At 40.5% G+C, this 21488-nt stretch overlaps 1 protein-coding gene across 1 annotated transcript; it reads right to left on the reverse strand.

The window, feature by feature from the left end:
* Positions 1-314: 314 nt before the first annotated feature.
* Positions 315-21096, reverse strand: LOC106732599 (uncharacterized). Its single transcript, XM_075938378.2, has 7 exons — positions 20560-21096; positions 10880-11021; positions 8298-8391; positions 6974-7092; positions 5797-5939; positions 4007-4204; positions 315-499 (listed from the first exon to the last, which is right to left on the reverse strand). Exons 1-7 carry the CDS (start codon positions 20583-20585, stop codon positions 388-390), a joined length of 834 nt encoding a protein of 277 aa, XP_075794493.1. The 5' UTR covers positions 20586-21096; the 3' UTR covers positions 315-387.
* Positions 21097-21488: the final 392 nt, after the last annotated feature.

Raw genomic sequence — 21488 nt, forward strand, 5'->3', positions numbered from 1 at the left:
GAGTTATGTTGGTATCAGAAAGAAGGGAAAACAAAACTCAATATGTCCAATATATCTGTAGTTTAACTGAAAATCACTGAAATGATGATGAGGAACATGATATACATTTATACCATTCAGGACCAGATTTCCAAGTTTAGAAAGTATAACAACATATGTACATTTCCATGCACTAGCTTAAGTACGTGTACACAGGATGTATGCACATATGTGCGCCAAACTTTTAATATCTGCCCCTCAGTTTTCTCTCTTGCACATACAAATGGATCAAATTTTCAAGAATGACACTATACCAGTTTGATCAGAAAAAAAAAGTTTATTAACTGGATTTTTAGTTCTATTAACTGTGGCAATTCCATTAGCTCCATTCTGATTCTAGATACAGTGCTACAGTATGGTGCATATTTTTGAAAGAGAACTGATTTCTGGAGGTGGACAATCTTCTGGCAGCTTTGGGACCCCATCTAGCATTCTCAAGTTTGGCAAATTGGAGAACACTCTGCAAGAGAAATCAAAGAACAAATAGCAAATTTTAGGTATTTACTTGGCTAATATTACAAGCAGATGTAGCGATTGGCCAAACATTGTATTTGAACATACCAGAAATATGGATTCAGACCCCAAACTGGGTATGCCACTTCAGACTAAATAAGACAAAACTTCTGAATGTGCACTGTACTGTACTGGAGCCACTGAAGTCAATGGAGCCACTGAAGTCAATGGAGTTAAACAACCATTAAACACTTGTAACACAGGAGAGAAACATGCCTGTTGTTTAATGTATCACAAAGAGGAGGGCTTTGTAGCTAAGTCTTTGTAGGTGCCTAGGAATTTCAAACGACAAACCCAAGCGGCAAAGTTTGTGACTCAACTTCTATCTTGCTGCAATAAACTCAGTTTTATGCATTTTCTGCACATGAACTTCTTTCATTATATGACAGTAAACACATGTGCCCTGTCTGTTCTATGTACCTGATCCCAAACTATCTGCAATCAATGCATCTGGCCTTCAGTGAACATTAGAGTGCAGTGTACTTTTTCATATGAACATAGTTTCTTCATAGTATTATTAATTTCTGCTACCCGTGGCCCCAGAGGAGTTTGTATTCCAGTAGGGCGTGAAGCAACTCTGGAATATATCTACTTTGGAACAGGCTTTTAGATCCTTTGGCATGAGATGCTTTAGTCTACCTCAATATAACAAAGGCAGCTTTATTAATTAATGTTAAGTATTGACTTTTCCTCTCTTTTGGTCCTTTTGGATTATTCTTGTGAAAATAACCAGATATACTGTGGTGTGGCACCTTAAAAACTAACAAATGTATTTGAGCATGAGTTTTTATGGGTGGGAACCTACTTCCTCAGTTGTCAAAGTGGATTCCAGCCCAGAAAAGCTTATGCCCAAATACATGTATTAATATTTAAGATGCCATAGCACTTCCCATTGTTTTTGCTGAAACAGACTTACACGATTACCCTTCTGAATCTTGTGAAAATGAAATTCCGACTGGCTCAGTGCTAGATCTCAGATATCAGGGTACAGTATTTTTTAAATATATTTTTGGAAAAATACCTTTAAAATACACAATCATGATCATCTCCCTAAGGGAAAAAGCCTGCTGGAAACTCAACAAGATTCATATCAAGGAATCACCTTCTCTTACTCTCCTTGCGGGAGAGGGATTTTTGTACTCATTCTGGGTATGTCTACACTACCCCCCTAGTTCGAACTAGGGGGGTAATGTATGCATACCGAACTTGCTAATGAAGCCCGGGATTTGAATTTCCCGGGCTTCATTAGCATAAAGCCGGCGCCGCCATTTTTAAAAGCCGGCTAGTGCGAACCCCGTGCCGCGTGTAGCCTCGTGGAACGAGGTGTACAGATAGTTCGGATTAGGAAGCCTAATCTGAACTATATAGTCCGTGCCGCGTGTAGCCGCGTGGCACGGGGTTCGCACTAGCCGGCTTTTAAAAATGGCAGCGCCGGCTTTATGCTAATGAAGCCCGGGAAATTCAAATCCCGGGCTTCATTAGCAAGTTCGGTATGCATACATTACCCCCCTAGTTCGAAGTAGGGGGGTAGTGTAGACATACCCTCTGTAAGGACTGGGTGCAGGTAGCCAGGAAACCTCATGCAGGCTAAGGTTCCAGAAGACACAGCTAATAGATCTTGTGTTTGCAATGGGGACAATTGTCCCTCATTAGTTGTTCCCTAGGAACCTCCTGGCAGCACAAGTCTCTGATGAGCTTATAGCAGAGACAAGCTCAAAAAACCCTTTTTACCCAGCTGCCATTTATTGCTGTGGAAGGTCTTTCAGAGTCCTAGTGGAGTGGGGAGAATCAATCACAGAGATGAAACTCATGGGAGCATAACTTGCTCCTTCTTCCAACTCTCTCCATGAACATTTTACACCAACTTAGACTCTCCAAAATGTACTCAAATAGGGCACATCTCTACTCGCAGTGCTGGAGATTGGCATTCTGGCATTCGATTTAGTAGGTCTAGTACAGACCCGTAAATCGAACACTGACGGCGGCTCTAGCCAGCACAGCTTATTGCTGTGTGGTCGTTGCCAAGCTTGGCTTAAAGTAAGCCAACTCAAGCTACGTATTCTATGTAGCTGGAGTTGTGTATCTTAAGCCAACCTTACAGGTCTAGTGTTGGCTGGCCTTAGACTCACCTCCTTGTTCTATCATGCAACACCTTTGAACTTGATCCTTTGAGTCTAATGCATAAGTTAATGTAACTCACAGTGTTAGGATGCAGAAAAAAGGAGACCGTCAAGAAAAACCACTACCAGGGATGTACAAAAGCTTCAGAGGGGTAGCTGAGTTAGTCTGTAACTGGAAAAACAACAGATAGTCTTTAAGGTGCTGCTAGACTAACAAAACGGCTGTGTCTACATTGGCACCCTTTTCCGGAAAAGGGATACTAATGAGACAAGTCGGAATTGCAAATGCCGCGGGGGATTTAAGTATCCCCCGCGGCATTTGCATGAACATGGCTGCCGCTTTTTTCCGGCTTGGGGCTTTGCCAGAGAAAAGTGCCAGTCTAGATGGGATCTTTCGGAAAATAAAGCCTTTTCCGGAAGATCCCTTATTCCTCTTAAAATCAGGAATAAGGGATCTTCTGGAAAAGGCTTTATTTTCCGAAAGATCCCATCTAGACTAGCGCTTTTCTCTGGCAAAGCCCCGAGCCAGAAAAAAGCGGCAGCCATGTTCATGCAAATGCCGCGGGGGATATTTAAATCCCTCGCGGCATTTGCAATTCCGACTTGTCTCATTAGCATCCCTTTTCCGGAAAAGGGTGCCAATGTAGACAGCCGTTAACATGTATGATGGTATCATGAGCTTTTGTGGGCACGACACACACCTTCCATCTGAAGAAGTGGGTTGTGCCCATGGAGGCTCATGATAACATCTACATGTTTTATTAGTCTTTAAGGTGCTGTTAAACTATTAATTGTTTTTCAAGAGATGTACAAGAACTTGTAATGTAGAGTGGACAACCTTTTAAATTAGCTTATACCTCCTAACACCTTCATCCAGATTCTTGCCATGTAATTCAGTTTAGACTCCTAATACACTATCACTAGAGTGAGAATTGGCCTGAGGCAGTTTAAGTTAAAGGGAATAAATCTTATACCTATAGATTACCTCCAAACCTGGTGCACAGGCTTCAGTTTAACTCATGAGGTTGCATTTGAGGATTCATTCTCGCTTAGCTGTTGGATTATAGCATTGTCAAGCACTTTCTGAAAATTCCACATAGAGGACAAATCCATAGAGAATTATTCCCCCGGGGGAACATTAGTGACACAAGTAATCTTGCCAACTAGCCTGAGTTTGCAAGACTTGAACTGTGATGACAGAAGACTACAGCAAGAAGAAAGCCAGTTTCCTTTACTATCCATAAAAGCTGCCACACATGTCAATTGTGTATAACATTTATGCTTTCATGGGAACAGATATTTTTTCACTCTACTGGCAATAATGTAGAACTTACAGCTCCCTGTAGTGTTCTTTAAATTCACAGGGGTTCCTCATGAGTACAAGGGATTCTAGCGGAGTGGATCTCAAGTCTGATATCCCACTTAGTGTCTCAATGTTGTTATCAGCCAGTGACAAGTGACGAATCTGAGGGATCTTTGGCAGCTGTTTGAAGGATGTAAAATGATTTTTACTGACATTTAATTCTTTGCATCTGTAAAGGACAAAAATGCATGCCATCACATATACAGAAGAATATACATCCTTAATTATTGTGAGGAAATAGATGTAGGGCCAGATCCTTAGTTGGTGTAAATGAGTGTAGCTTTATTAACTTAAGGAGAGATAGGCCATTTTATGCCGGCTGATAATCTACTACATACTTGTTAATTCATTGCAATTAATTTTAAGAGGATCCAAACAGATTGTAGTAGGATGGTGATAATGCCCCTTTCTAGGTTACTAGTTTAAATCCAGACTAAGTCAGTAATCACCCAACGGTCACTCTGGTGACCTCAAATCAGTTTCTAGAGGACAACTGCCCACATCGTAAAAATCACAGCAGAAACAGCTAGCAGTTGCTGGATCATATTCAGTGGAGATATGGAAGGTGGCATGATTTGGACCTCATTATGCTAGTTTAGACTCCTTTACAGTCAGAAAAGAAAAGTAGTATGTGGGCTACATTAGCATACACCTTCTGATACCTTCTTTTGAGGTCACAATGCATAAATTGTACCAGCTAAGACTGCCATACAAGTAGGAAGAGTGGTTGGATATAGAACTGAATAAGGGAATATGATGGAATTAGCATAAGGTCCAATTTACACCACACGGTCCATATCTTCTCTGAGTGCAGCCTCAGGTCTTTGTCAATAATAAAATACACATACAGGCTGAACTAACTCCTCACCCCTTGACTGTGCCCTTTTCTATTAGTGATAGAAATGTAGCCGTGTTAGTCTGGTATAGCTGAAACAAAAAACAGGACTATGTAGCACTTTAAAGACTAACAAGATGGTTTATTAGGTGATGAGCTTTCGTGGGCCAGACCCACTTCCTCAGATCAAATAGTGGCAGAAAATTGTCACAACCATATATACCAAAGGATACAATTAAAAAAAATGAACACATATGAAAAGGACAAATCAAATTTCAGAACAGAAGGAGGATGGGGGGGGGGGGAGGTAAATGTCTGTGAGCTAATGATATCATTATCATTTACCTCCCCCCGCCATCCCCCTTCTGTTCTGAAATTTGATTTGTCCTTTTCATATGTGTTCATTTTTTTTTTAAATTGTATCCTTTGGTATATATGGTTGTGACAATTTTCTGCCACTATTTGATCTGAGGAAGTGGGTCTGGCCCACGAAAGCTCATCACCTAATAAACCATCTTGTTAGTCTTTAAAGTGCTACATAGTCCTGTTTTTTCTTTTCTATTAGGACTGAGGAAAATGAAGCATTGGGTGAGAAAGTTTACACAATCTGCTCTATCTGTTCTGTGACTAAGGAAGTTCATCTTCCAGGATCCTGATTTCATGCATTTTTACACTGATAAAACTCCACTAGGCAATGGTATTTTTTGCACAACAAAGACTGCAAGACTAGGCCCTGAAAATTTAGCTTTGCAGATATCTTTTACAATTTACATTTAGATTAACTGGATTTTTTTCAATAGCATATATGCACACATTATGCTGTTAATCGCTAAAGGCCTGATTTTGCTCCCATAGAAGTCAATGGCAAAACTTCCTTTGAAGTCTATGATTATGGATAGAACCTGGCAACAGGATTTTTCATCTACCTTGGCAACCTTATGGCACTTAGGTCTGTCAAAGAATTGTCCACCAACCAAAGCCTTTCCACTCGAATTAATCTCCGGAGAATCCTGTTAAAGTTTTCTAGCTGGTAAGCGTCTCCCAAGTCCTGAAATGAAAGGTTCAAATTCTGGGGATGGGGAAAAATGCAAAAGAAATTTCTTTAGCTCATTTTTTCTTTTAAAAATTAGTTATTAAAATCTTTTGCAACCACAGGATCTGTTACAATGTGAGTTTATTTTAGTATGGCACAGTTATACCTAATTTAAAACAAATTATGTTGCCAAATTTGGCCTAGGATAATAGAATTATGCTGCTAAATTTGTTCAGCTCACCTACCATGTAAGAGATAGACAGAACTGAAGTTATATTATATGAATTACAAATTACTGGAATATAGCTGAAACTGGATGAGTTACTCTGTATACTTCTGTACTGGCATCTCTCCTTCCCCTATGTTCTCCACCAAAGAGTTTCACTTGTTTTCACCTTTGTATCTTCTTCCTCACGCCCCAATATGCCTGGAACAATCTGCCAGTTATTATATATGCAAAGCTCCCTCCCCAAATCTATCTATTCTCTGGACTTTCCATTCATAAAGGCATCTCTTTTCAATAGGTCAGACTGTGCCTTTAGGCTGGGAGAGATGCAGAAGCTGTTTCACCAAAAATAGCCCCAAAAAGCACCATGATTTAGTTTCCCAATTCCTGTCCTTCTACACCACTGCTATTAGGGTAATCACAACGAACTGCGGTAAGTCAGTACTTTGAGCCCCCATCTTACCTGCTCAGCTATTCTGGCCACCATGCATGGAGGGGGAAAAGGATGGAACCACTTTTCACCCATCTGTTCTAAGAAGTAACTAAGCAGGCAAATAGTTCATTATTTCTGTATGCCCAAATCCAAAGTACCTGGGTAGCCCATGTAGGCCCATAAGGTGGTGAAGAGTTTACTTTCTGTCCTTACTTGCACAGAACATAGTCCAAACCATAATCTTTCTTAGTATAGTACAGTCCAGACTATGTACTCTTATGTAATGCACCATATACTGTCCCAGTCAGCACTCTTAAATTGGCCCAATTATTTGTTTCGCTTGTGGGTTATACAGTGCAACATACTCTTGTGGAGCTATATCAATAACAATAATTAATACTAAGATCTTACTGCACAGTTTTCCCAGTTCTCTTGCTGTCTCTGTTGCCATTTCTCTTTTTCTGTTACTTGTTTTCTTACTTGCAAAGCCTCTTCTTCTCCTCTGAAAAAGAGCTCTTCTTCAGAAGGCCCTGCTCAGAAACAATATATTTTCAATAGTTGATATGATTTGGTGTCTGCAGTTACTTTTTAAGAGAATATATGTAGTTGGGGAAATAATTGATTTGAAATCATATACACAGTATTATACCAAAGTAGGTTCCCAGCCTCAGCAGTAAATTAATTTGGAGATTTTCACTATATTGTGTGTGCTAATTCAACTCTTTACATACAATTTATAAGCTTCAGAGGGGTAGTCTGTAACAGGAAAAATTTAAAAACCAACAAACTGTGAGTTGGTGCCTTGTTATTAAATAAGATTTCCTGTTCAGTTCAATGCCCAATAAAAGCTTTTATTTAGGCATCTAACTTTAGACACCCAAGATTTGAAAATGCTGCCATATATTTATATGCATATGTGTGTTCTTATATAATATAATATACTGCCCCACTGATTTTTTCGATTTAGGTTTCAATCCTGTAAACACCTAATTTTAAACACGTGCCTAAGTTCAAATTTTTGAGTAGTTCCATTTATTTCAGTGAGGCCACTTATATTTAAAATTAAGCACTTGTGTTGCTTTTTTCAGATTGGGGTTTTACCCTCTATTTGTCATCCTTTTCCTTTGGGATATGTGACTGTGACATACAATATTTAAATGATGATGCACATGTAAAGAACATAACAAATCAAGCAATAATGTTGAAAACATAGAAATTACAGTTTTGACTTTCACTCTGCTTGTTTAACTCTAAATTTTACACATCTGGTGTTTGAGGCCAGGTCTACACTAAAGGGGAAAGTCAACTTAAGATACACAACTCCAACTATGTTAATTACATAGTTGGATTCGAAGTATCTTAAATCATGTTTTGGTGCACTCCAGATACCAAGAGGTCATCTCCTGTCAACTTTCCTTACTCCTCGTGAGGAGCAGGACTACCAGTGCTGATGAGCGCACCCTTTCAGTACGAATTAGTGGGTCTTCATTAGACCCACTAATTTGAACCCTGGAAGATCAACTGCAGCAGCTTCGATCTTCTCTGTAGTGTAAATAAGTCCTGAGTGATTAAAAAAAATGAAACTTCTACAATATAGAAAGTCAATGGCAACATTTCCAAAACTTCAGGAAGGCCAGGATTTCATCCTGGAATTTAATACTGTACAGGATAAAATACTTCATATTTGCAATAAATATTTCTTTTTTCCCCCGTAGGAACAAATGTTTATCTTCACCTTCTCTCACTCGTGGGCAACGAATCTGATTTCCTCGAACATCATGTTCTTTTAACTCGTGCCAAGTGAGATACTTGAAGGAATCTGAGGGAAGCTTTAATGGAAGGATGTCAAATAAAAGAAACAAAGAACTGATTAATGGTCTTAAATACTAAGCAATAGTGTCACATTTAAGCAAAAACCTGTGGCATTATTCCAGGAGAAAAAAAAACACACACACAATCTTATGTGAGAACAACTATTTTGGGGCAGATCAATTGTTCATCTAACCCAGTAACCTGTCTGCTTACAGTGGCCATTGCCAGATGTTTCAGAGTGATGGCACAGAACAAAAACACTTCTAGTGAATCATGCCTTGTTGTTTTTTCCCAGCTCCAGGCACTTAGAGGTATAGGGACACCCAGAGCATGGAGTTGGATCTCTGATGGTCTTAACTAACAATCATTCATGGACCTTCCATCAGTGAGCTTGTCTAATTATTTTTTAACCCAGTTAATACCTTTGATCTTCACAACATCCCATGACAACTATGGCTTGGCATTCCATATGCTTTATGAAACTATGCTTATGGTGTGAATATGAAATAGCACAGATATGCTTTATGGCTCATGTAAGGTATCACTGGAAATGTTATGATTTACTGAATATGATTATCCCATTTGTATGCATGTATCATTTTTGTACCTTCAGTTAGGAACATTGACCTGTGTATCTGTATTTCATATTTGCTGCTTTGGGTCACTGCCACTACAGACACTTCAGGAACCAGAGTGGAAAAGCCAGACAGAGCTTGATGCCCTATCAGCTAGTACAATGGTCTGTGAATAGATTTGGTCTACCTACAGATATTCCATAATGTTACTAGCCTGCATCTTGGACTGTTATACTGTTCCACAGGGTTGGTGAGGAATCAACCAAAGATTTCCTGCCTTTTGGAAATTCTACATAAGTCAGGGAAGGAAAACAATAATTGTCTTCAGATGGCTTTTCTCTGCCTCCCCACACCAAAGGGATGCTTGAAAACACCTGGAAACAAAAGGACTATAACTGGAAGTGTATTGGATCGAGGCCAGGAAGGACACCTCTGGCCTGTGAAGGTCTCTGTCTGAAATAATGTCCAGAGTGAGAAATAACTAATTGTAACCAGTTTATTTAATTATTTCTAGCTTAGATTGTGTGCTTTGTATTATTTTCTTAGTAATCTGCTTTGTTCTGTTTGCTACCCTTTTAACTACTTAAAGTGAAGCCTTTTAAAGTTCATAAGCTTATTTCTTGTTTATAATATAACCCAGTTTATGTAATTTCTATCAGAGTGGGGGGCAAAAGCTGTGTATACCTTCCCTTACATTGAGGAAGGAGGTGACTGTCTTATAACTTTGGAGTTTTACCCCCACAGGGTGTGCGGGTGTGTGTGAACATCTGGATGCTACAGTAATCCTTTAAACTGAGTCTTCTCACTGTTCTCAAGGTCTGTATTTTCTGCAACTGGGAGTGGCCCTGTATGTGCTTTGCTAGAGGAGGCCTCAGTGTCTGGCTCAGCAAGACAAGATAAAGGGGGAGCCCAAGCTGGCAGAATAGGTGAACTTATTGATATCTCAGCATCTTTGCTGGCATCCTAACTACTCGCAATAAGGTCTTTTGTAGCATATAGAGAATGTTTTTTTCCTAGGATCCCAAACCATCGCAGAAACAAGTTCCATAGATTGAGTATTCACTGTGTGAAAAGGTCCATCCTTTTGTTTGTTTTAAACCTGCTGCCTATTAATGTTATGTGAAGGAGTTAATAACACATAGTCCATTCTTGATACAATTCATGATTTCATATCCCTCCTTAGTTGTCTCTCTTCTAAACTGAATGGTCCTAGGTTTTTTAATCTCTTCTAAAATGTAAGCTGTTCCATACCCATAATAATTTTTGTTGCCCTCTCTGTACTTTTTCCACTTCTAATATCTCTTTCTGATATTTTCTAGGTGAATGTTTACGGGTGACTTGTGCTACCTTAACAATCACTAATTAAATGCTTTATGAAAGTCAGTTATGAAATGGCACAGGAATGAGAAGAGAGAATATATATTTTAAACATAAAATCTGGTTTAGGACACTAGAGAGCAGCACAGAAAACCTGCAGCTGGAGTCAGATATGGAATCTGAGGCAGAAGCTGTCTGCCACATTTTGCCTTCCCACCAAAAACTGCTTGGTAGTCACTCCCAACCACCAGTCACAGAGAGGAATTTCAGGGCAACCCTAGGAATTTAAATCTGGTATTAAAAGCTATGTCATTTCCTGGCCCAGCACATGGATGACTCTGTATGCTGGCTAGACACAGAATTGCCTTACATTAAGGTCTTTTGTAACATAGAGAGTATGCTTTTGTAGCACTTATATGTACCCATTTGAAAGTTGTTTATAGTACTTTTCTGACACTGGCCAAAATTTGTCCATTATGATCCTATCTGAAGGCTAACCGGGGCAGAACACATCCATTAGCATGTTGCAGAAAGAGAGTCTAGGCATAAAGCTACTTTCCATCTGTGTTTGCTTTCATAAACTCATAACCAGACTGATAAACAAAACTCTTACTGGTGAAGATATCCCCGAATCAGTACTCTGCTTCTGTATTCCTCTATGCCTTGATACAACCGGTAAAGTAGTATCTGAATCGCTGAGAGCAGATGAGTGGGAAGAACAGAATCTCTGGCTTCTTGTATTCAGACCTGAGGAACTAAAGAGATAACACACTACACCATTAATATGTTCCTGGTTTGGTACATGCACTTCAGGCTGTTTCATGTACAAAGAAACAAGATTCTGTTTTCGTGCATGTTAACTAGATCACAAAAAGTAAATAAAACCTCAAAGATGACAAGATTGTGCCAACATGATCCTCTAGAAGATGTAGGGTGTGACTTCAATAGGACTGCTCACGTGTATATATTTACGCATGCATAGATGTTTGCAGGATGGAGCCCTAATATTGTAGGGACAGGCCTTGTTGGATCAGCACTTGGAAAGCCAAACTCACAAATGAAATCAATGGAATGCTGGGCTTCTTAATGAAAGGCATGGCATGCCCTGAAGAGATCTGGATTTGGAGATACACTATGCAGCAGTGGTTCTCAACTAGGACCCTGGGGTCCCCTGAGCGTCTGGAGCTGATTTCAGGAGGTTCACCAAGCATGGCTGGCATTGACTTGCTCGGGTCCAGGACAGAAAGCCTGTCAAAGCTTCTTCCCCACTCTGGCATGATAAATGCAGAAGTGGGGGCTCGCAAAAGTACCCTAAAACCTTATATTTCCAGGCTTTGGTATGAAATTTTCCCCCAAAATCTTAAAAACCTAGATTTTGGGAATAAAAATCCACTGCCACCACCCAAGTAATGTTGAGGAAACAAGGGAAGAGATCACTTGGGAAATCTCATCCCTAAAATAAAACCAGGACACAAAAAATTAATCAATACCAGGTTAATAAAAAAAAGAAAAAGAACTTTTATTATCACCACAATACTCCTATTACAAGCATAATGACTAGATGAAAAAGTCACCACTTAATATACTCATGGGAGGACCCCCATGGGCCAAGAGCTTAGTTACAAAGGAGAGGAAAACCCATTTTTAAATGCACAGATGGATTTATCTAAACTTTACCCTACTTACAGATAGTGAAGAGTCTTTTCGGGTATGTCTACACTACCCCGCTAGTTCGAACTAGCGGGGTAATGTATGCATACCGCACTTGCTAATGAAGCCCGGGATTTGAATTTCCCGGGCTTCATTAGCATAAGCGGGGAGCCGCCATTTTTAAATCCCCGCTGCTTCGAACCCCGTGTAGCGCGGCTACACGGGGCTCGAACTAGGTAGTTCGGACTAGGGTGCCTATTCCGAACTACCGGTACACCTCGTTTCACGAGGAGTACCGGTAGTTCGGAATAGGACCCTAGTCCGAACTACCTAGTTCGAGCCCCGTGTAGCCGCGCTACACGGGGTTCGAAGCAGCGGGGATTTAAAAATGGCGGCTCCCCGCTTATGCTAATGAAGCCCGGGAAATTCAAATCCCGGGCTTCATTAGCAAGTGCGGTATGCATACATTACCCCGCTAGTTCGAACTAGCGGGGTAGTGTAGACATACCCTTCTTGGGGCAAGACATTTTGTCTGTCCCCTTCAGTAGCTGGAGAGAAACTGCCCAGGAACAAAGGAGGGGAAAACCCCAAAATTCCTTTGTCCCAGTTTGAAATTCCTACCTACATTTCTATTGGCTGCTTGCTACCTGGTTATGTAAGGGACATAGTTAATCCCTTAGTCCCCAGGCTGCTGGCTAACTCTCATGGTCATGACTGACAAAGCCAATGACCCAACATGTGGGACTGTAACCTGGGACACGAGCCCAACCATCTGGGGATGACGCTGAACCATGAGCAACTTAGTTTTATGTTGCCTCCTTTGGTATGTGATCTTGGGTAATTGCCCTTCTTACTTTCTCCAAGTACCAGTCTTGGCTTTTATGTGCTGAAGAACAGTTGCTGTGGCATAGCTGGGCAGTGGAATTTTTATACCATGGTGGAGGAGCCTCAGAAAGAAAAAGGTTGTGAATCTCTGCTCTGTATAATAGTAATAGAAATGTAGCCATGTTAGTCTGGTGTAGCTGAAGCAAAATACAGAACTATGTAGCACTTTAAAGACTAACAAGATGGTTTATTAGATGATGAGCTTTTGTGGGCCAGACCTACTTCCTCAGATCAAGTAGTGGAAGAAAATAGTCACAACCATATATACCAAAGGATACAATTAAAAAAAATGAACACATATGAAAAGGACAAATCACATTTCAGAACAGGAGGGGGATGCAGGGGAGGGGGAAGGAAGGAAGGTAAGTGTCTGTGAATTAATTATATTAGAGGTGGGGAGAGTTAGATGTCTGTGAGCTAATGGTATTAGAGGTGATAATTGGGGAAGCTATCTTGGTAATGGGTAAGATAGTTAGAGTCTTTGTTCATTCCTTCTCGGAGAGTGTCGAATTTTAACATCTCAGACACTTCGCCAAAGGATTAATGCCCACAAAACAGATATCAGACAAGATCACAAAGAAAAAACAGTTTCTTGCCATTTCAACCAGAAAGGACACTCTCTCAATGACTTAACCACCTGCATTCTGCCACAAAGACCTTTTACATCTGCACTTGAAAGAGAATCCTCTGAACTGTCATTCATGTTAAAATTTGACACTCTCTGAGAAGGAATAAACAAAGACTCTAACTATCTTACCCATTACCAAGATAGCTTCCCCAATTATCACCTCTAATACCATTAGCTCACAGACTAGTGTGGGGAGGCAGAGCAGAGGGTGGGGCTGGCAGCAGAGGGCCAGAAATGATCTCCCCGATCCAGCAAAATCCCTCATCCAGGACCAGTCAGGTCCTGAGGGTGCCGGACAAGGAAGGTCCAACTTGTAATACCATGGTATCGAACCTGCAGTGAATCAAGAGGGCTTCAGATCTCTATCCAGAGAGCAGCAATATAAATAACAGTTTAGGGAGTCTAATCAGTCATCCCCAACACTTATCCAAATGTAAGTAGTCACTCCATCGTCTCTTTGGGCGGCTATTATATGGTTCAATTGCTGGTTTGATTCACTATACATGTATACAACTAGGCCAATATTTACATACTTGCTTGCCTAAAGACACAGAGTATATTAAAGCCTCTAATGATAGACTTGTTTTCAGAAATGTTATACATTGCACAGTTCCCAAAAACATTATCCATGACTGAAAGTTTTGGATTTATTTATTGTTGCTCTTTCGCTCCCAGATAAAAATAAGACAAGATGTTCTGTGTATTTTTGATGATGCTTCAAAAAAGGCAAAACAAAATCTTAACCTGGCAAATAGTAAATCTAGTCATGATTATTTCCAAATAGATTTGTGCCCTTGATTTTATTCCATATTTTACTTAGTTTGCCTTTTACACTCTTGCTCACCAAGAAACTTGCATTACCATCCCCACTAAAGCCTTTTAAACCTGCTTTTTTTAATTTTCCATTTCTGATCCCTTGTGTAATTGTTTTAATGATATTTCTTGTCAGTTTGAAGTGCTCCTAGAGTAATAGGCAAATTATTATGCTGTATCCACACAGCTACTAAGTTAAAATGATTTTCTAAAGAGTTCCGTGGTAGATTTCTAAATTGCAGGCCTGGGCTGAAGAGATGTTCACATTCTCTGAAGCACAATTGGAATAATTATGACATTTTTGTTAAATAAAATATAACTTTAAAAGGTCTCTTGAGCCCCAGACTAGCAAAGCATATAAGTATGTGAATTCAGTGGAACTATACATATGCTTGAAGTTAAATGCAAAGTTAAATTCTTCCCTGGAACTTTAATGCTTTTAAAAAAAATCACTGCTAGAAGAAAAAAAGGAGAAGATTCGTAACACAACAGTAGGAACTCAGAGGGATATCTGTGTTAGTCTGTAGCTTTAAAAACAAGGAGTCCTGTAGCACCTTAGCCCTGATCTACACTATTTCAAAATAACAAGTGGGCATCCACGCTACCAAGCTTGTTATTTTGAAATCATGGGCTGATTATTTTGAAATAATAACTCCTGCTTGTCCTGAGGAATAACACATATTTTGAAATTGTTATTTTGGGGGTTATTATTTCAACATAAGTTACTTCAAAATAACTCCCCAGTGTAGATATGCCCTTAGAGACTAACCAAAATATATAGAATCATGAGCTTTCATGGCTAAAACCCATTTCATCAGATGAATTGAAAAGATAATGAAGTGGGTTTTACCCATGAAAGCTCATAATTCTATGTATTTTGGTTAGTCTCTAAGGTGCCACTGACTCCTCGTGGTTTTTACATGAGTAGGATATTTCCATACAAACTATACAAACCAACATCCCACATGATGACCGATTACAAGCAATTAGAAACACTATCCTAGAGGACAACACTGCCAACCTGATAGCAGACCTATGTAACTTTGTTCTCACCCACAATTATTTCCAGTTTGAGAACAACTTATACCTCCAGATCAGTGGCACAGCCATGGGTACACGCATGGCCCCACAGTATGCTAACATCTTTATAGCTGACCTAGAACAACGTTTCCTCAACTTCCGTCCACTTTCACCCCTTCTCTACCTACGGTACATCGATGACATCTTTATGATCTGGACGCATGGCCAAGAAACACTGGAGATATTCCACAGAGATTTCAACAACCTACACCCCACCATCAACCTCAGCCTGGACCATTCTACACGAGAGATCCACTTCCTGGACACCACAGTATAAATCAACAATGGAAAATTAGACACCACTCTCTACAGAAAACCCACCGACTCATACAGTTACCTACATGCTTCCAGCTCCCATCCAGAACACACCATATGATCCATCATCTATAGCCAAACCCTTTGATACAACCGCACCTGCTCTAATCCCACTGACAGAGACCAGAAGCTTCAGGATCTCTACCAAGCATTTATAAACCTCAACTACCCACCCAGAGAAATAAAAAAACAAATTGAAAGAGCCAGACGAATACCTAGAAACCATCTACTTCAAGACAGACCGAAGAAAACCAACAATAGAAGACCACTTGTCATCACCTACAACCCCCAACTTAAACCTGTCCAACACATTATCAATAAACTACAGGCTATACTGGAACAGGATACAAAACTCCAAGAGGCTCTGGGAGACAGACTCATAGTCTCCTATAGACAACCACCTAACCTCAAGATGATTCTTACCAACAACCACAGGACATACCACACTAATACCAACCCTGGTACCTTCCCTTGCAACAAACCCCGTTGCCAGCTTTGTCCACATATTCATTCTGCTCATACCATTATTGGACCTAACCAAGTGAGTTATAAGATCAAGAACACATATTCCTGCGCATCCAGAAATATAATTTATGCTATCATGTGCCGAAAGTGTCCGTCTGCTATGTACATTGGACAAACATCTCAGACACTTCGCCAAAGGATTAATGCCCACAAAACAGATATCAGACAAGATCACAAAGAAAAAACAGTTTCTTGCCATTTCAACCAGAAAGGACACTCTCTCAATGACTTAACCACCTGCATTCTGCCACAAAGACCTTTTACATCTGCACTTAAAAGGGAATCCTCTGAACTGTCATTCATGTTAAAATTTGACACTCTCCGAGAAGGAATAAACAAAGACTCTAACTATCTTACCCATTACCAAGATAGCTTCCCCAATTATCACCTCTAATACCATTAGCTCACAGACATCTAACTCTCCCCACCTCTAATATAATTAATTCACAGACACTTACCTTCCTTCCTTCCCCCTCCCCTGCATCTCCCTCCTGTTCTGAAATGTGATTTGTCCTTTTCATATGTGTTCATTTTTTTTAATTGTATCCTTTGGTGTATATGGTTGTGACTATTTTCTTTCACTACTTGATCTGAGGAAGTGGGTCTGGCCCACGAAAGCTCATCATCTAATAAACCATCTTGTTAGTCTTTAAAGTGCTACATAGTCCTATATTTTGCTTCATCTACACCAGACTAACACGGCTACATTTCTATTACTTCCCTAGGGATCCTGTTCCATTATTTTCCTGCTCTTACAGTTAGGAAAATTTTCCTGAAATTTAATCTGCTATGCTCTAGTTTGAACCCATAGCTTCTTGTCCTGCCTAATGCTCCCTCTCTCTCTCAGAGGCAGGATGCAATTCAAAACTACTACCCCTTGCAAATGTATGGAACTACCAAAACTCTCTGCCTTGACTGCAGGGCACTTTGGCTGGATATGAATCTCCAGTGACACCTCTAGGAGCAACACTCTAGATTATGTCAACCATTAAAAGAAAAAAAATAGATTTATGCTATCTGTCCAGGCCGAGTCATTTCCTCCCACTTTGCCAGCAGTGAGAAACTGGTTATCATAAATCACAGACCTAAAGCCTTGTGAGAGAGGAATTAATTTCACTAATGTGCTAATGGAAACTCACTGTGGCTCTAACCCTATTGCATTCTCTCTCTTAGAGATGATCAAAAATGTCTTTAAGCAAGCAGCATCACCTGTATGTAAGGAAGCCTATGAAAGAAGGTTGAAAATTGTCAAGTGAAAAACATATTTCACATGCCTTTTGCATGTATTGGCTCTGATTCTTTTAGCTGGTCACCAGCTGAGTCTCTAATAGCATGAGTGTAGTTGTGCACCTGATGTTATATCCATGAACACAATTTCAGAATCTGACCCAATCAGCAAAAAAATGTTAATTTAAAAAAGTTAAATATGGTTTGTATCAGTTAGACCTTTGATAACATGCGTACTTTGTTTCCTTATATTTTGTTTTTCTTTTTCTATAAATATAAAAAGAATATATAGATGCTTAATTTAAATAAAAACATGCTGATAAATCCTGTTCTTTGTTGCATCATTGTAAATCCAGAGTGACTCCATGGCTTAACTAGCATTAGCTACCCTGGTATAAGTGAGAGCCAAATGATCCTAAGATTTAGCTCAGGTCACTTCTACTGAAGAATTGTGTATTTTATTTTTTAGTGGTGGTGGTAGTAGGGAATAAAACTAAATATTTGATATTGCAGATTGGAAGTTATGGCCATACCGCATCTACTGCACTTTTCATAGTATTCTACGTGGCTACGTCTACATTGGCACCCTTTTCCGGAAAAGGGATGCTAATGAGACCAGTCGGAATTGCAAATGCCGCGGGGGATTTAAATATCCCCCGCGGCATTTGCATGAACAGGGCTGCCGCTTTTTTCCGGCTCAGGGCTTTGCCGGAGAAAAGCGCCAGTCTAGATGGGATCTTTCAGAAAATAAAGCCTTTCCGGAAGATCCCTTATTCCTGATTTTAAGAGGAATAAAAGCGGCAGCCCTGTTCATGCAAATGCCGTGGGAGATATTAGTATCCCTTTTCCGGAAAAGGGTGCCAATGTAGACACAGCCTGTATGAATTAAATGATGGGCATGATTTAATGAGAGACTGAGTCATGACAGTGAACAGATGATGTAATCCCGTGGAATACATAGCATCATAGAATGTCTCAGAATCAGAACCTTGCAAGATCAGGATGCCCAATGTTAACTGCATATCAGTGAAATGGATTTGCTCCTATTCTCATCAAAACCAATGGCAAAACTCCTATAGACAATGGGACCAGAATGGGATCCTTTTTCCAAGTACAGTGCAGGGCCTTCTATATCTGGCTCCAGCTGACTTGAGAGGTAGAAAACATTACAACCTCATGCAATGCTTTGAAAAGCTATACTTGTGTTCTCTCTGAAGATGTCAGTGAAGATATTTGGAATGCAGATTTTTCCTTTGCACTGTTTGCAATACTTGACAGTGGCAGAAGTAGCGATTCAAACTACTTCCCGACACTGCTGTAAAACATCTAATAAAATGGAAATGTTTCAGGTTTTGCACCAGAGTCTGTGTGCTGTCTCATGAGAGAGACAGCACAAAAGGAGTGGGAGCAAATGTGCCTCATACCTGAATCCTGGGCTGCTTTGGGGGCTGGAGTATGTCTGACTATTAGTCACAGCTCATTTATACTGAATGAGGATCTGACCCAGTGATTTATTTTACAGTAGCCGTGGGAGTCTGGTCTACCTCATTGCAGCCTGACTTCAGCTACCGCTGGACTGCTCTGCATAGTAGAATTGCCATAGTGCTTTGAGCTACAGTTATTCCCACATCACTCCAAAATGCTTCCTCATGCCCCACGTCCTTTCCCCAGTGCATCCTCACACTGCATGGGGGAGGGGTCAGAAGCATGGGCGGTGCCAGTGGGTGAACCATGGGATTGGACCCAAAGCACCCCTATTCCATGGCTGCCCCAATTAGTCCTGGATTGTCCAAGCAACTCCAGTTTTAGAGCTTCCAGTGCGTGGCATGCGGCTCTCTCCCTCCCAGGCTTGGAGCACTGGGCAGTGCAGCCCCAGAGCTGGGAGCCCCATAGTTCTGGGCTTCCCCAGCTACCCCAAGTCCTAGCCACCTTATCCCCAGCTTCAGCCCCAGCTGATTTCCCAGAAGAAAAACAGCCTGCCTAGGCTGCTTCCAACTAGCAATAGGAGGGGGCCAGCACAGCCTTCTCCAGCCTATTATATGTGCTGTCCATGAGGGGAAGGGATGAGGATAACACTGAAGGAGTGTTTATACTGTCCCTGTACAACTCCAGTATTAAGAGAAGTCTCTAGGGGTGACTAGGGCTGTTACAGCCCTTGCATATTGCTGAAACAGAATTAGGGGGCATCAAGAGCCTTCCTAGTTCCATCCTGCTCATGAGCGTGTAGCATCATCATTATTAGGAGAAAAAAAAATCCAAGGATGTTAAATAAAAAAAAAAAAATCAAAACACAGGACGGGTCTTTTTTTACCCAGTTTCTAGTTGCCATTTTTTGCATGTGCATATCAGATAGCTGCTCATTTCCCTGCCCAAACTGCTCCCACGACTCTTTGTTTGCATGCACATGCCAAAAACAGATATTCAAAAATAAACTTACAGTGAACCTACAAATCTAACAAACATGTTGTGTAAAAGCCAGAAAATTCAGCCTTGAGACTAAACCTTCTTGCTCAATTCACTGCACTGTACCTAGGTATTGCAACGCCTGAGTGAAATATAGGAAAGATCAAGCATTATTCTGAGAGCTGTCTAAGTCCTATGCACAGCAGGGTGACTGGGACTTCCTGTTTATTTTCTTGAATGGGTTTCATGAGATCGTCAGCAATCTTTTGATGCACTGCTTCTGAAAATAATTTGGTAACATGTACACCCGTAATTCATGTTTACAATGCCTCTCTACCCTTAACTGTGCCATAAATTATCTTGCTTTCTGTAAAATAAAAGTACCCTGCAAAAGAAATGTAATTAACATAATTAGCCATAGCAGATATAACAAGTCATTACTGGTATATTCATTACTCAAATTCCATGCAGCTTTCCATGAACTTAACTGCAAATTTAGCATCTTAATCAACGTGACTTTTTTGTATTTGTTTATCATAAATAATCTATTTATTTCAAGACACTGTGTCTTGAAGTAATTAAATGACAACAAGAAAAAGGCATTTCTTGATTGCTTCTATTGCATAAAAGACACTGTCAGCAATTCAGGTGCAGTAAATGTATGATTTAAAAAGATATTCAATCTTGTAACAGTATCTTGTTTATTAAAGTGTGCCAAGCCAACCATACAAAGGCTAAAGTTACTTTTCCTCTTTCATCCCTCCTACCTTTTGGACATGTCTTGCTGTTGCATAAATGTCTCACGACTTGCATAATGCTATTTGCCTACAGTAAAATAATTTCTCCACATCTTCCCAGTGGGGTTGTATTCTGCATCCTTTGAAAAGTTGTAACCTTGTTTAGAGTCTTGGATGGAACTCCATAATCACTGTTGCCAAGGAAACAAGCTGTCACCATGCAACGTACAGTCATGGCAGGAGCTATTGTTACCGATCTCCTATGCGCATCAATCAAATTCCTGTGCAGCTCTGGCTGATAACAATGAACTCTTTTTCCAGAGTTGTCTGGAGACTGAGCTGACTGAACATAGGTTGGGATACACACACCAAGATATGTGATCATCCTGATGGATCTCTGAAGTGCTCACTTGGCTTCTCTTCTAGAATGTCTTGAATTGCATTCATATTTTGCCAAGTTGAATTTTTATTTGGTATTGCTTAGTGTGTCACCTAGACAAAAATTCAGTCTGTAGTGTCCAGTTGTTGAAAAACTCCAGCTATAAAAATTAAAAATAATACTTGGAATGGAAATTATGTTGATGTTCAAAGAATTTTTATTTTATTTGGTGTAAGCACATCTCCTCAACAGGGTGGCTGACAGAATTGCTGGGCCGTGGGCAAGGTGTGTGGGAGAGCACTTGTGTGCTCCTGGAAGGGGCGGGGCCTCAGGTGGCAGAGGCTGGGCTGAAGGCAGCCAGGTTTTAGTGCCACCTAGATCACACTTTGCCCCTCCTCCGCTCCAGTCCTCAGCTTCAGCAGGCACCATGGCAGCTGCCTTTCCATTCCTCTCCCCCCCCCCCCCCCCCTCGGTCAGGATGCTATTGAACATCTTGGTCTCGTATAAGACTGTCAGCTATAATATTCTCAAATCTTCCAGGGTCCTCTTCTTGATTTCTGATTATGAAAGTAAGGGGACA

Source organism: Pelodiscus sinensis, chromosome 10 (assembly GCF_052426305.1).
Source record: "Pelodiscus sinensis isolate ZL-2025 chromosome 10, ASM5242630v1, whole genome shotgun sequence".
Taxonomy (NCBI): domain Eukaryota; kingdom Metazoa; phylum Chordata; order Testudines; family Trionychidae; genus Pelodiscus; species Pelodiscus sinensis.

Coding starts and splice junctions, on each gene's coding strand:
- LOC106732599 (XM_075938378.2), bottom strand. CDS start 20,585: ATGCAACAGCAAGACATGTCCAAAAG. Junction 11,022..20,559: donor CAGCAAGACATGTCCAAAAG/GTAGGAGGGATG, acceptor TTATCTCTTTAG/TTCCTCAGGTCTGAATACAA. Junction 4,205..5,796: donor AGTGCCATAAGGTTGCCAAG/GTAGATGAAAAA, acceptor TGTCCTTTACAG/ATGCAAAGAATTAAATGTCA.